This window comes from Apiospora kogelbergensis, assembly GCF_038363985.1.
Source record: "Apiospora kogelbergensis strain CBS 113332 chromosome Unknown utg000005l_segment0_segment0, whole genome shotgun sequence".
NCBI classification, from domain to species: Eukaryota; Fungi; Ascomycota; class Sordariomycetes; order Amphisphaeriales; family Apiosporaceae; genus Apiospora; species Apiospora kogelbergensis.
Window position 1 is genome coordinate 3,008,365 of NW_027117422.1, and position 13,961 is coordinate 3,022,325.

The 13,961-nt window shown below is 54.5% G+C and overlaps 7 protein-coding genes across 7 annotated transcripts; 3 read left to right on the plus strand and 4 right to left on the minus strand.

Moving 5' to 3' along the window:
- Positions 1 to 219: 219 nt before the first annotated feature.
- Positions 220 to 462, minus strand: PG998_007575 (uncharacterized protein; the record flags this gene model as incomplete). Its single annotated transcript, XM_066874391.1, has 1 exon — positions 220 to 462. The coding sequence occupies one exon, from the start codon at positions 460 to 462 to the stop codon at positions 220 to 222; it is 243 nt and encodes an 80-aa protein (XP_066730336.1).
- Positions 463 to 729: 267 nt separating this feature from the next.
- On the plus strand, positions 730 to 1,840 carry PG998_007576 (uncharacterized protein; the record flags this gene model as incomplete). The annotated part of the gene is made up of 6 exons (XM_066874392.1): positions 730 to 761; positions 832 to 957; positions 1,105 to 1,216; positions 1,277 to 1,375; positions 1,432 to 1,557; positions 1,622 to 1,840. 6 exons carry the CDS (start codon positions 730 to 732, stop codon positions 1,838 to 1,840), a joined length of 714 nt encoding a protein of 237 aa, XP_066730337.1.
- A 1,245-nt stretch (positions 1,841 to 3,085) lies between these two features.
- PG998_007577 (uncharacterized protein) lies at positions 3,086 to 4,354 on the plus strand (the record flags this gene model as incomplete). Its single annotated transcript, XM_066874393.1, has 4 exons — positions 3,086 to 3,274; positions 3,345 to 3,394; positions 3,466 to 3,589; positions 3,701 to 4,354. The coding sequence occupies 4 exons, from the start codon at positions 3,086 to 3,088 to the stop codon at positions 4,352 to 4,354; spliced, it is 1,017 nt and encodes a 338-aa protein (XP_066730338.1).
- Positions 4,355 to 4,859: 505 nt separating this feature from the next.
- On the minus strand, positions 4,860 to 5,689 carry PG998_007578 (kinetochore protein mis14; the record flags this gene model as incomplete). The annotated part of the gene is made up of 3 exons (XM_066874394.1): positions 4,860 to 5,435; positions 5,508 to 5,566; positions 5,605 to 5,689. The coding sequence occupies 3 exons, from the start codon at positions 5,687 to 5,689 to the stop codon at positions 4,860 to 4,862; spliced, it is 720 nt and encodes a 239-aa protein (XP_066730339.1).
- Positions 5,690 to 6,526: 837 nt separating this feature from the next.
- PG998_007579 (uncharacterized protein) lies at positions 6,527 to 7,772 on the minus strand (the record flags this gene model as incomplete). The annotated part of the gene is made up of 2 exons (XM_066874395.1): positions 6,527 to 7,521; positions 7,580 to 7,772. 2 exons carry the CDS (start codon positions 7,770 to 7,772, stop codon positions 6,527 to 6,529), a joined length of 1,188 nt encoding a protein of 395 aa, XP_066730340.1.
- A 1,145-nt stretch (positions 7,773 to 8,917) lies between these two features.
- On the plus strand, positions 8,918 to 11,755 carry PG998_007580 (uncharacterized protein; the record flags this gene model as incomplete). The annotated part of the gene is made up of 2 exons (XM_066874396.1): positions 8,918 to 9,992; positions 10,044 to 11,755. 2 exons carry the CDS (start codon positions 8,918 to 8,920, stop codon positions 11,753 to 11,755), a joined length of 2,787 nt encoding a protein of 928 aa, XP_066730341.1.
- Positions 11,756 to 11,823: 68 nt separating this feature from the next.
- PG998_007581 (uncharacterized protein) lies at positions 11,824 to 13,851 on the minus strand (the record flags this gene model as incomplete). The annotated part of the gene is made up of 2 exons (XM_066874397.1): positions 11,824 to 12,631; positions 12,683 to 13,851. 2 exons carry the CDS (start codon positions 13,849 to 13,851, stop codon positions 11,824 to 11,826), a joined length of 1,977 nt encoding a protein of 658 aa, XP_066730342.1.
- Between the last annotated feature and the right edge of the window lie 110 nt (positions 13,852 to 13,961).

Here is a 13,961-nt window from a genome sequence, read left to right on the forward strand (position 1 = left end):
GATCTCCCGTTGGCCATAAGAGACCCATAGCTGCATCACCACCAGGGTCTGGGGAAACGCGGAGGCGGGGGGTAGTTCTGAGGCCGCTATACCTAGATCGTCGGGACTTCAACCGCTGACACTGAGGCGCCTTACGACATAGCGTTGGCAGATGCGCTTTGCAGAGTGTCGACGGCGCTTGAACCAGTTTCGCATGGGGGTCTGAAGCAGTAATGATAGCTAGGCAAAACTGTACCTGGTAATGGCGAGGTTGTAAAGAAGGTTGGTCGCCGGGGTCACAACTGCGATCTCCAACTCCTCGTCATAATGTGACCTCGGAGGATCATACACCACCATCGCAACTGCTTTTCTGTTGCCCGTATTGAGGCTTAGCGAGTTTTGACAAGTCCAGATCAAGCCCGATCCGACTGTAGCCAGCCATTGCATGCTGACACCAGTTGCGCTCGTGTAGATCCGGACCATGGTGGTTGAGCTACAAACTGAGCCCAGACAGAGCAATACAGGCGATAGTAGGCGTGGTCAGTGGAGCCCCGCCTTGGGCAGGGAGCTCTGGCCAAGTCGCAGTTAACCCCACGCAATTCGGTGGTGGGCTTGCTCGCAGCAAAGAAACAAAAGTTGTGCCTCCAGCAATCTAAAAGATCTGTGAAAGACGCTGGCAAACCTCTGCATTGGCCTTCCGTCACCTCCGACGTAGCAGAGACCGCAGCGAGCTCCAAACATCCCCCGAAAATGTCGACAACAGGGAAGGACGCCATCTCCAGGTACGTGCCATCGTTCCGTTCACCACGAAGCGCCGTGGCCAACGAAACCCCCACGACTAATCGGTAGCAGCAAGGAGGCAGGCGCAACCAACCCTCGGGGAATCCCCCAGGCACCCTTCGTCGACAAGGTCGAGGACTATGTGACGTCCAGAGAAGAAGTCGAAGGAACGCTGCGAAACTTCCAGGAAATGATCTCGTACGTACTCAGCCACAACTGCTCGAGACCACGGCCAAGAGGAATCCGGAGGGAGTGGTCACCTCGTCGATGCGCGCGAGAAAATGATAGCAACGAGCAGCGAGCCTCGACCAAGGCATAGCGCGGCTGACATCGCCCCTCCCCCAGGAAATACCAGTTCATGGAGCTTAATCTGCAGCGAAGAGTCGCGGGACTCAACGACAAGATGCCCGATATCCAGAAGACACTCGAGACGGTGCGGTTCTTAAAAACGAGGACGGTAAGCTGGTCGGGTTCAGGGGCTCAACACGACGAGGTCTAACAAGGATTGGCTATTTAGGAGGAATCCGATCCGATCGAGACGACCTTCGAGCTCAACGACACGCTATACGCCAAGGCAAAGGTACCACCGAGTGATGAAGTCTACTTGTGGCTGGGAGTACGTACACCTGGAGACCTCCATACGATGTCGCAGTTTTGACACAATCCATTCAGGCGAATGTAATGCTATCATACCCGATAGACGAGGCAGAGGAGTTATTAAAGACGAAGCTTGCGGCAGCGAAGCAAAGTTTTGCCAACTGCGAAGAGGATCTCGACTTTCTGCGCGAGCAGATCACGGTACGTTGTTGATGACGGGTTATCGGCTTGGCGATACCCATACAGTTACTGACTTACCTCACAGACCATGGAAGTCGCGGTAGCGCGAGTTTACAACTGGGATGTCGTACAAAAGAGGAAAGAAAAGGCCGATGGAGAAGGCAAAGGTAAAGGGAAGAAGAGAAGTCTTGATCAGCCCAGTTTCAGGGGCTACGGAGAGGTCCAGAAGATAAGCAATCCCTGCGGACTCTGGCGTTTTCGACTCTCGCAAGAAACGAATAAGAGGCCGAATAACAAAGCCTAAAGTTTAGGACGCCTGTAAATCGCCACGTCCTGCAAGCCGGCTGGGAGCTCTGGTGTGGCAGGCGAAAGGGGCGTGATGACCTTCGCTATCTCAGCAAGCAGTCTTGCAATAGCCCCAGACCGTAACATACCCGGCACGAGGGCCATGTGTTTGCTGACGTCAGGCAATATACGGAGTAGGAAGAAATAGAAGGGACGATCGGTATCCAAACAATTGTGCATGTTGTGACTCCCCCACCGTTGATTCGACCCCCTTTTTATGGCCCAAGCCTACGCAAGACGCGAATGGACTAAAGATGGGAAATATCGAAGTAAAATTGCACTGAATTGCGCCCTGAGGCGGACTGGCGGACAGCGGGGAAGCAGCTTCTGGCGGGGTTAAATTTCAGATGGCCGTGATGAATGGACCCTTGGGATTACGTATGTACATACATACTTACACTCCAATAAGGCGAAACTTGGGAATGAATGGGCAGGGGGCGTTCACGATGCAACACAACAACCAGGGCACTAAGATGAGGAGGTGACGGGTGATAGGGGAAGTTATTTGGCTATCTCCTGGACTGAATCAGTACTACATACCGACACGACAGAGATGGAAGCTGAAGCCAAGCACTATGTACTGGCTATCCGCTATGTACCCCAAAAAGATCCACCAAACAGCCCACCGCTTTTACGAGGTCTCAACATGGTTCTGACAGGTGGGAAGCCTCTTCTGGCCTGGGGCCTAAGGGCCTGTACATACATACATACATACCTAATACATGTTAACCGTCCGTTTCTAGGGAGCCCATACTAATACACAACCAGTGATTCCACGACCCAGAAAACCCACTTCTGATTGGCAGTAAGCCAACCGATTCCTGCCAAATTCCCAAATTCCCACCGCTGTCGTCCAGGCCCGGCTTCCGGGTCTTGGGCTAAGCAACTAAACGCCCCAGCGACCCTAACCATCACGAACCGGATTGGGCTTGGACTCGAACCCCCGGCGGCTTCCAGGAGAAACAGAAACAGAAACAGACCGCAGTGTTATTACGGGAATATCCTTGCCCGTCCTCTTCCTCTACTCGCGTCGAGAGATACTACACCATTTCATCCCGCTACCCTTCAAGCTAAAGAACAGGTTGCTGCAAAGCCGTTCATTCTTCCCCCTTCTCAGCTCCTATCCCACCCCGCGCCCAACTTCAACAAGAACTACCACAACCCACTTTCTTCCATACCGCCATACCGCCATACCATCTTCACCATGGCAGCCGAAAACCCGACCATGACGTTGAACGCCAAGTACGACGACTATGACTTCCCGACGACTGCCCCCGAGGGCCGCCCTGGTCACCCTGGACATCTCACCTCGGAGCAGCAGGCCCAAGTCGACCAGCTGCGCTTGTTGCTCGAGGCTGAGGGCTACACCGACCGCCTCGATACGCTGACTCTGGTATGTGTGACCCTCTGGCGTGTCTGGTAACTCGACCGTGCAACTGCTGACGCGGAGACCGTTGTGATAGCTGCGGTTCCTGCGCGCCCGAAAGTTCGACGTCAACCTGTCAAAGAAGATGTGAGACAACCCAGCCCGCTGCGCAGTACGCGGTAGAAAGGCCCCGCCAACTGACCGACTGCGAAAACTAGGTTCGTCGACTGCGAGACGTGGCGGAAAGAGACCAAGCTCGACGAGACGGTGCCCATCTGGGACTACCCTGAGAAGGAGGCGCTCTTCAAATACTACCCCCAGTACTACCACAAGACCGACAAGGTACGTAGATCTTCGCTCACACATGCATCAAGGCCTTTTCGAGGTGGTCACCCGTCATCAGGCTTTCTATGGGATGACTCGGCTGACATGACAATCCTTTCACCCTTCTAGGATGGCCGTCCGGTGTACATTGAGCAGATGGGCGGTATCGACCTGACCGCCATGTACAAGATCACCACGGCCGACCGTATGCTGACAAACCTGGCCGTCGAGTACGAGCGCCTGTCGGACCCGCGCCTGCCCGCGTGCTCGCGCAAGGCCGGCAGCCTGCTCGAGACGTGCTGCACCATCATGGATCTGAAGGGCGTCGGCATCACCAAGGTGCCCCAGGTCTACTCGTACGTCAAGCAGGCCTCGGCCATGTCGCAGAACTACTACCCGGAGCGCCTGGGTCGCATGTACCTCATCAACGCGCCCTGGGGCTTCTCGGGCGTCTGGGGTGCCGTCAAGGGCTGGCTGGACCCCGTCACCGTCGAGAAGATCCACATCCTCGGCTCGGGCTATCAGAAGGAGCTGCTTGCCCAGGTCCCCGCTGAGAACCTGCCCAAGAGCATCGGCGGCACCTGCGAGTGCGAAGGCGGTTGTGCTTTCAGCAACGCCGGCCCCTGGCAGGACGCCCAGTGGACCCGCCCCGCCAAGTGGGAAAAGAAGGCGGGTGCTGCCGCCGCCACGACCGCGCCGAAGGAGGCTGCTGCTGGCGAGAGTGTGCCGGTCACTGCCGCCGAGGACGCCCCGGCTGCCGCCCCGGCCCCTGCTGCCGCATAAGCGTTCGCCCGTCGTTGCCTGGGTACGTGTCAGGGATGTTGAGACTTGGAAGTAAACCGTGGTCATGGGAAGAAAACTAGACTAGGGAGTCCTGTATGGGATTGATTGCATTGAGAAAGATCAAGAAATGTGTGTCCTGAGTAGATACATCAGCAGGACACTTTTGATTCCTCGTTTCACTTCACTGCCGACTGATAGATCAAAAGAAATATGATCGATCGATACACGATATCCCCCTATGCAATGTGTAGTAGAAGCCGTCACGCGTCTACGTTTCGTGTATTATTGAACAGGTCCCCTACAAAGAACCTCGTATAGAATCATGTAGCCAAACCCTTTTTGCTCCGTCCCAGAACACAACTAGTGCCGGCTCTGTCAAGAAATTGTCATGTGGTATCTCGTCTTGTTCACCTGAACGCCTCCCAGCCCCCAAACGCCATGGTAGACCAAATTGCTGCTCGCTCCTCTTCCCAGGTGATTGCTCCCGAGTGAGAGACTCAAGATCTCACCGTTCCGTGACCACATATCCGCCCGCGCCCCTGGCCCTCTCCATTTTAGCCACAATCGAGGGCATCTCTTTCTTGAGCCTCTCAAGCCCTGCCACCGCCTCGCCATACCGACGCTCCACCTCGGCCTGTCTCTCCAGGCCCTCGACCCGGAGACCAACTTCTTCGGCGCCGTCTCTTTGCTTCCTCTTCCTCTTCTTCTGTTGTTGTGGCTCATCCCCGGCGGCGGCTGCAGAAGCCGATGCTTGAGCTTGCTCATCGGCCGCCTTCAGCGCCTCGAGCGCCTCCTCGTCGGCCTTGATGCCCGCCTGCACGCCCGTCACCCAGGCGGTGGCGGCAGCGCCCGGGACCGTCTTCTTCAGATGGGCGATGTCGCGGAGCAGGTCCTCCTCTTCGCGCGTCAGCTCCTCGACGCGGGCCCGCTTGCGCGCGTCGAAGGGCGCATAGACAACCTCGGGCTCGAGCGGGTTGCCGGACGCCGAGTAGGTCGCGGTCGAGGATAGCTGGGACGGGTCGACGGGCATTCCGTTTATGGCGAGGTTGGGCGCCGCGAGCTCGAAGGTCTTCTGGATGTACTATACATGGCGGGACAGCCGCACGGGTTAGCAAGTTAATGTCCTCAGCGACGCTCTGGTAGGATTGCATACCTCACTTATGAGCGCCTCGATGCGCGTGCGCAGCTCATCTTCCCCTTGTGCGCCCTCGACTGGGGGAAGGCTTCGTCGAGGCGCGCCGTAGCTGCACGTCGGACGTTGGAGAGGAGGAAGGCCAGATCTTCGGGGGCCTGGAGCTCGATCTTGCGCTGATGCGCAGAGACTGCGGTATCCATGACGGAGATATTGTTATGGCAGGTTTTGGACAGGTGTGCTTTCCCTGTGTTTACTTTACTTGCTTTGTTGATTGATGATGGAGAAGGCGGGACGGGACGGCTTGGCTTATCGAGCGCTTATCGAGCCGCTGTCAAGGGTCAACTAGCGGGGCTGCAGTCCGTAGTCGTCCAGGGCCTAGAGCCTAGAGTCTAGAGCCTAAAGCCTAGAGCCTAGAGCCTAGAACCTAGGATGCGGCAGGACCATCCAGTGGAGCCAGGACCGAATACACCTGAGAATGTATTGATCGAACTAGCTGTACAAAGTGATGCGGAGGATGACGACGAAGAAGAAGAGCAAAGGTATGAGGTATCGGGGCGTGAATAACAAAGGAATGACAAACTACAAACAAGCGTCCATGTGAGATATATGGGACGAGCTACACAGAAGCGTAACACCCAGTAACAAAGAAGCTAGACACTTACTTTTGTAAATGAGAGTTTTCTATAGACTATGCGCTCTTGATATAGCCTGCTTCAGTCCGGGGAACATGAGCTCATCCGTCTTTCCTTCGGATAACCATCGGTACTCGTCGGACGATTAACCGGGCAGACACCCTCGAGATGACTGCAGTCCTTTTTCAGTCCACGTCTTTGTTCCAAAATTGAGACTTCGAGACTTGATGGGTTTGTCTCTCCAACGCTTTGTTGACCATTAACAGCGATAAGAAGTATCAGAACGCTATCGCTCCGGAGAAATTCCAAATACAGACCACGCCGAACTCCCGAACAATACGAATGCAGCTCGCTTCAAGAGGCTGCTAACTACTCTGGAACATGTGAGGCTGAAGTTATAGACGTCTAAGGATCGATATCCATGGGCTCTGGCCATTCCAAACGGGTCTGGAGGCTGTTCATCCAACCGAGACGTACTCGAGCCTCTTTGATAGACATGCTCGTATCGGGAGGGGTTCTTGGCCCAGACTCAAAGAGCAGCCAGTGCGGCTTATACGCGAGCTCATCGTCTCGGAAAATGCTGATATCCGGATATCCGGCCGAAGAATTCGAGGACGGTGCCACGTGGCTAGGAGGTCCCGTATTTCTAAGTTGCGGAGGGATCGTAGGGTCGCACGGCAGGCTGCTGAAAAGGTCGACCGTGGGTTTCAAGGTTCGCCGATCCCATCTGAACCGACGCCAGTAGATAGTGCGGCCAGCTGCCCCGTCAAAAGCCATGACTTGGTTTTCCCACCATTTGGCCATCTTAGGGTTGAGGACATTGAGATGCGGAGGCCCGTGGAAATTGGACATATCGTACCGCTTCCGTGTAGCGAAAGGTGCTAGCCCCCTCCGGGACTCGAAGATGATGTACTTCATCCAGAGGCCCTGGGACAGGGGACTGAGCTTCTTGAGCTGGCGGCAGTCGTCGATGAGGTGTTTGTGTCCGCAGAATCCGCAACAGTTCACCAGCCCTCGGTGGTCTAGAGGCCCGCGACACAGCTCAGGGGGGTGTTTGCGCGTGCAGTTGTGACAAAACATGTTCTTCCTTGACTCGACCATAGCATAGATGGAGTTCCTCCAAACCGACCAGCTGCCTTTATCAGTGTGCCGTCGGGAACCGGAAAAAGCCCGATCCTTTCGGCGTGCGCGGGTTTTCTGTCTCTTTTGCTGTGATCTACGTCGGCTGCGAGGGTTCGGTCCATACTGATCCACCAGCTGAGCATTATCGGGTCGAGGCCTGGATGTGTTCTGCTGTTGCCGGCCAGAGGGAATGTAGGAAACTGCTGTGCCAGAGAAATAGTGTCCATTGGAAGCAGCAAAATTGTTCTTCCTACTGCCACTGGAGAGATACCCGCCCACTGTTTGAATGTTAGACCAGTCAGGACTTATCATAGGCCAGTAGAGGAGGCCACGTACCCTGGTGGTTCTGGAAATGCGTGGTGCTGTAATCACGAGAATGATGAGCTGTCCATGACGATGTCATAGATGCATTTTGATTAGCAACTGGCTGCCGCTGTGTGCGGTAGCCATGATGCTGCGTCTTCCCATTTTGCCCTTGATGGCGTGCCTGGGCTCTTCGCCGACGTCTACTTCTCCTTCGTGAAGTCATTGTTGACGTCGTGAACTCGTGGCATATTGCGTGGGGTACGATCCGTCTGAGATAGGGCAGGGAATAACAGGAAAGAGTAAATGGAAACCACCAAGAGGGCTCACACAAAGGCTTTGGTGCTGGAGATGAAACGAGGTGAGCGGATCACAAAAACCAAAACACCATGGTTAGACTTCACCAGGTGATGTGAAGCTCAGGCACAAGACCTTTGTGGAAAAAACGGTCCCTTCCTGGAGTTTGGGATTAGGCACCGCTTTTATGGAAGTGAAGTCACGATGTACGTGTTGTCTTGTTCGCCGAGGCCTTCTTTTGGGCAGCCCTGCGTATCTTCGGTCCCTTTGGTCTGGACTAATCTTACCGGGTGTGAGAATGCTAATCTATAAAGGCTCAATCTTTTTTACTGCTTTTTTACATCTTGGGATGGATAGAACACACATGCGAGCATGAAAGGTCGTGGTCAGAAACCCCTTTCCCTACATAATATAGCAGCTACCTAGAACTTCTTGATGATCGACTCTTGCCGCTACGATCATGACAATAAAACGATAATAATATCAGCTTACTGAGTGGAACGCGTACGGAATCTTTCAAACCAACCACCCCAATTGTCAAGGAACGATGAATCGTTGGGGCGTTCAGAGTTCAGACCTCACCGTGTAGTGTAGTCTTGACGTTTTGAGAGCAGCAACCACGCCCCACGACCATCGCAGGCCTTGATTCAAGCACACGAAAACAAAAGGGAAATGCCCAACGAAACAATCATAGTCTTTTGGGGACAAGCTGTGCTGTAATTGACCTACGTGATGAACCCAGACCAATCAGGGGGCTTTCCCCGGCCGACCAATGAGCGGCAGTCAGCACATGCGAGAGCCGCGCCCGGAATTGAACGCTTCTGCCTGGAGGCTTCCGCATCTCTGCTGACTGCTCTGCGCCTGATATCCCCCGGAAACCACCGGGTTTCCGACCAGGATAGTTCTAGCAACTTCATCCTTTCCTTGTGGCCTGATATCATTAGTTGTATTCTTTCTGCTCGAAAGGCCATTCCATAGTTATCGTCCAGTCGACACGGCGCCCGGACTTGACCGACACCAACACTACCCGCACCGGACCCTGATTCCTGTTGGTTAGCTTCTTCCGAGTCAGCCATGGCCCGGCCCAAGAAATCCCTACCAGCGGCGGCGCCGTCTTCGCGCCCCAGTGGTGTTGCTGCGTGCATTGGTCATGCTCACCAGGCGATAGCAGCACCAATGGACAGTGGTTTCTACCACGCGCCTGCGTTTCAATACCCGGACTATGAGCCCCCGTTCAACTCTGTAGAGCAAGTAGCCATAGCCAACAGCCCACGCGAATGCGACCCAAATTGGCCCTACTATAACAACCATCTCCTGACCAAGGATACTCCATCTGACGTGTACTCCGGCCCGTATCCGCTCCCTTTCAGCGGACCGTCGAAACCGGCCAAAGTCCCGCACGATGGCCAACCATTAGCGCTGGCTTTGCCGTACGGATCGGAACACCCACCATTGGACGTCTCGCCACCAGAGTCGGTATTATCATCCAGGTCCTGGGCCTCTTCCATAAGCGAGGATCTCTCTCCAGCGCAGACGGAGGACTTAATCATTCAAAGCCAACATCACTTCCGGGCGCGCCACCCAAGCCCTTTGAGGTATCCCGTGAAGCCTGCATCGACGGCGTCCGATGCCTCGATGGTATGCAATGGCGTCAGGACTAAGCCCAGCCATATGAGCCTGGACAGCAACACCACCGCATTGCCGCAGAAGGATGTTGGCCATCTCACGAATGGCGCCCCTCCTCTCCTGTGTCGATGGAATGAGAATGGCCCATGCCGAAGCAGCGGCTTTGCCAACAGAGAAGAGCTAAATTGGCACGTCAAACTTGAACATCTCCTTGAATGTCCAGTCCTTGGGTGTGTCGAAGGCTCGTTTCCTAGCAGAGAGGTCCTAGACTGCCATATCAGATGGGCACACAAGAACGCTAGGTTGGATGATGCAACAACTCCTACTCAACTCGGCAACCTGGAGACAAGTGGGACCCAAACGTCTTTTCTCTGCTTAAAGCCCGAAGCCGAAAAGCCTCCAGTAACAACCGGGCCAGCTCAGGACAGACTGCTTAAAATGGAAATGTCGATCGGCATCTCCAAAAGGCGCTGTCACGAGCAGCTGCGTGGCGCGTTATTAAGAAAGTGCCGCAGACAGACTGGTAAGTTGCTAACCCGACTGTGAATGAACATTGAACTGATACTGTAAGTAGCAGGCGCCTCCAAGATGGCAGAGAGCCCTCGCACACCGAAGTTGATCGAATATGCGAGTTTCCCAATCGTGTGGGAGCACGGCGTGCTTCCCTTCTTGATTGAGTTTATGCCCAAGTGGTGTGGCCCAGGGCATGTCATCAATATTACCAGAGGCAAGAAGCGAGACACGAGGCGTGTCTGCCTCATGACCAAGAACCCAGTCTCTAAAGCACGCAAGATGACTATCGCGGCCCATGTCCGGGACCTGCTGCCCGAGGCATATCGCCATGACATCAGCTTCGTCTTCACCACTGGTGAGGTCGACCGGCTGACCTTCCCCAGGGGTCTCAGCCGGAAAATGCCCGACGAGGTGTGCAACCCGCGAAATCCGTTCTGCTACACACATCCTTGTATGGGAGATTCAATCGGCGCCTACCTACAGGACGGGGATGATACGACTGCGACACTGGGCCCCAAGATTATTGTCAGTGGTGGCAATTACTGGCTTTCCAACTTCCATCCATTCGAAGAGACAGACCATGCGGGAGACTTGGCATTCGTTCAGCATCCATCGCCCGCGGACCGCGATCAATGTCGTGTCGAAGGTCACGATGCCTTAGAGATCTATAACGACCCGGATTTTGTGTTAGGCAAGGTAGCCGCCAAATCCGGGTTCGATTTGAAAACGACAAGAATCACGCACGAGCCTTACTGGGAAGAGTGTGAAAAGGAGCCACCGCTGGTGGTCACTGACTGGGCATTGATCTCGTCTAACACCAGAGAAGCCAACCTGCTTAGGAGGTTTCCTACCGGTGCCGCTCCTAAGAAAGAAGTCCCAATCACGAGGATGAGCAGCGTGATTCCTGGTGCCGACGTTTGCTCGACGGGCCGCACGTCGGGCTACCAGCGCGGTCAAGTTTGCGAAATTCCTGCCTATGTCGATGGTAAGAATAGCGGGAATGGCACGGGAAAAGGGACACGGGAATGGTTCATTGAGGAGCCTGATTCGCAAGACAACGAGGATGACTGGATCCAGGGCGGCATCGGGGTCCCGGGCGACAGTGGAGCTGCCGTGATAGATTGCGAGACCAACATGTTGGTTGGCCAACTATGGGGCCGAAACAAGTATCACGGTCCTGGTGCGCGAGTGACCTACTTCACGCCAATGTTCGACATATTTGATGACATCCAAGAAAAATGCGGAGAACAGACCAGACCACAGCTACCCCAATATCGCGATGAAGCCGACCGTTGGCCGGTATATCCAGTCTGCAGAACATGCTACGACTTGCGCGAGTACATGGAAAGCCGTAGAAGCTCCAGGGAGTCACTGGTTTCGATGATTGCTGGAGTCGGGGAAGAGTCGCATAGTGAACATGATCTGACTTCGGTCTCAGAATTGGCAACCCCTAAAGCGAACGCCGAAAATCTTCACTGGACCCGCCATGCTGGACTGGAAGACATAGGGTCTTCCTTCAATGGTGTCACGTCTCCAGCACCCATGGCTTCATACTCATTCTCGTTTGGCCTCACAGCTAACTCGCCAGGCATACTGGATATGAGAAGCCCTTATGCTATGACTCTGAACGACGAAGACTTGTTCGATCCGAGGTGTGCAGATGACCGACCTTTGGGGAATGGAAAGAGAAAGCTGGCGTCAACAGCGCTTGTGCGAAGCAATAGCCACCAATCCGGGACTAACCAGTCAGAGAAGAGGCGGAGAGTCATGTGAAACCACACCCAGGTCTGGTGGCACTTAGATTGGGATATCATTAGAGAGATCGAGCTTTTGCTAGAAGATCAACCAGGAAAGCCACCGCGAGCCATCTTCTTGGCGCGCTGATCGCGTCTGTTGTGGTTGGCCCGCGAACCTTTGTTTGCTTCTTTACGGCGTCGTGCGCTCTCGGTCTCCTTCTCACCAGTCGGGCCAGCTACATTTCCGCCGCGACCCCTTCCTCTGCCTCGGCCTCCACCGCGGCCCCGGAAGCCGCCACGCGAGGAGCCGGACTCCTCAGCATCTTCAGCTCCCGCGCGCCACGATGTTGGAGCGATTGCGGCCTGGTTTCCATCAAATCCAGAATACTTCGTCTCCAAAGACTTCAATTGGCCAGGATTGCGACTCAGCATCAAGCCCCATCCCTCAATAGCCTCGTCTGTCATCCCAGTGTCCTGCTTAAGCTTCGCCCGGTAGTTACTACGGCGTGTCTCTGAGTCGCGGCCGAAGAGCTTGGCGTCGGCTTGGTACGCCTTGAAGAGTGTCTCCTCATGGATGTCCTTGCGTTTCTGGTCGTCGGCATCATCGGCTAATGCGTCATTGACAGCAAAGCCGGCGTCGGCGGCGTCGTAGGTATCATCTCGTTCATCGTCATCTGCGTCAAAAGCGGACAGTGCCGACAAGATCGCAGCCTTGTTAGGTGCTGCTGACCTGTCCTTCAGCATCTCATCTGCTGTTCGTCCTGGATTCTGTTTTCCGAAGTGCAGGTTGCCGACATTTACTGCTAGCTTGTCGAACTCATCATCATCGAATACGTTATGGCGTTGGGGCAACAAGGGTGGAGTTGCGCGCGGTGCGAGACTGCTTCGCCTCCTTCGAGTCCGTTCAGGTGACCTGCTTTCATGTTAAAGAATGGAGCATGCCACGTTAGTGTTGATAACTCACAGGTCTTTGGAGCGATCTGCGGTAGCTAGATGCGATGGTAGCGACTCCTCCAAGAGATGTGAAATAACTTGCTCCGTGTTGTCGTCATATTCGTCCAGTAATTTAGAAATGAACTCTGTGCCAAGGTCGGGGAACAAATCCTGGATCTGTGAAATCTGGCTCATTCTATGTATCCGCATTTGCGACGGATCTTCGCCATCTCCTATGCTCGCCACTGTCTTGCCTTTGTCGACCTTCCGTTTCACTAGCCTTTTTGGTCTGACCGCTCCTCCGGGCTTGCGAAATGTTTCCAAGGAGGTAATGACCGCCTTCGTCCTAGTTGTTGTCGAGCCAGATGCATCAAGTCTGACCTGAACTTGCTTCAGAATTGGCGTGACCGTCACCAGCTCGGCGACCATGGAATCGTTTGCATTGGTAGGGCCTGCTTTGTGTGCATCCGCAGCAGCTTTCAGCGAGTAAAGTTGATCGGATAACATCGAGTACTTTGGCGGCTCCGCCTCAGTCAAACCAACGAGGCACAGATAGGCCGTGGTAATGATGGCTTTTCTCAGGGGCGGATTCATGGTCTTGTAACAGCTGACCAACCCATCGAGAAAGTCAGTGCCAGCGAGGAATAGCTCGGCGGCTTCGGGGGACGCATGGAGTAAGTGGTTGAGATGCTTCAGTCGGGCCTCGGGGATTCTAAGATCACCCTTGATACCAGCGTCCAGTGCAACAATCAATGATTTCTTGAGGGCCTGCAATGAAGGGACAGGTGTGTCCTTCGGCTTCTTGAAGAGGAAGGTCAGTGCCGGCGACACTCTCTTCTTGCCATAGACCTTGCTGAAGTCGGACAAGAATTCCCATTGCAACAAACTCGCAGGTGGCACAGGGGCTCTTAGAAGTCTGGAGGAGAGGTAATAAGTCTGACGTAACAGCGACGAGGCACTGCTTGAAGAACCCAAAATGGTGATTCCAGAAAGGGCTGTCTCTTTCATGAAGGGGACCAGATAACCCTCGATTGAGTCATCCCTGGCAGAGACTTGAAGAAACTCGTCGTCCGAAAGAAGCATGTGAGCTTCAGCCAAGGAAACCCATAATGACAGACATGCTTCCCACTCCACCGGGACGATGTGATCTCTCCAGGGCGCCTCGGGAAAGGGAGCAAACGAAGGGAGAGAAGGGGCCATTTTGGGCAAGAAGACAGAACGAGAGATGTATTGAATGGTTATGACGGCTTCCCATGTACCTGAATATGTGTTTTATTATACGTATGCAAGCCGAGCTGGACTGGCAGACT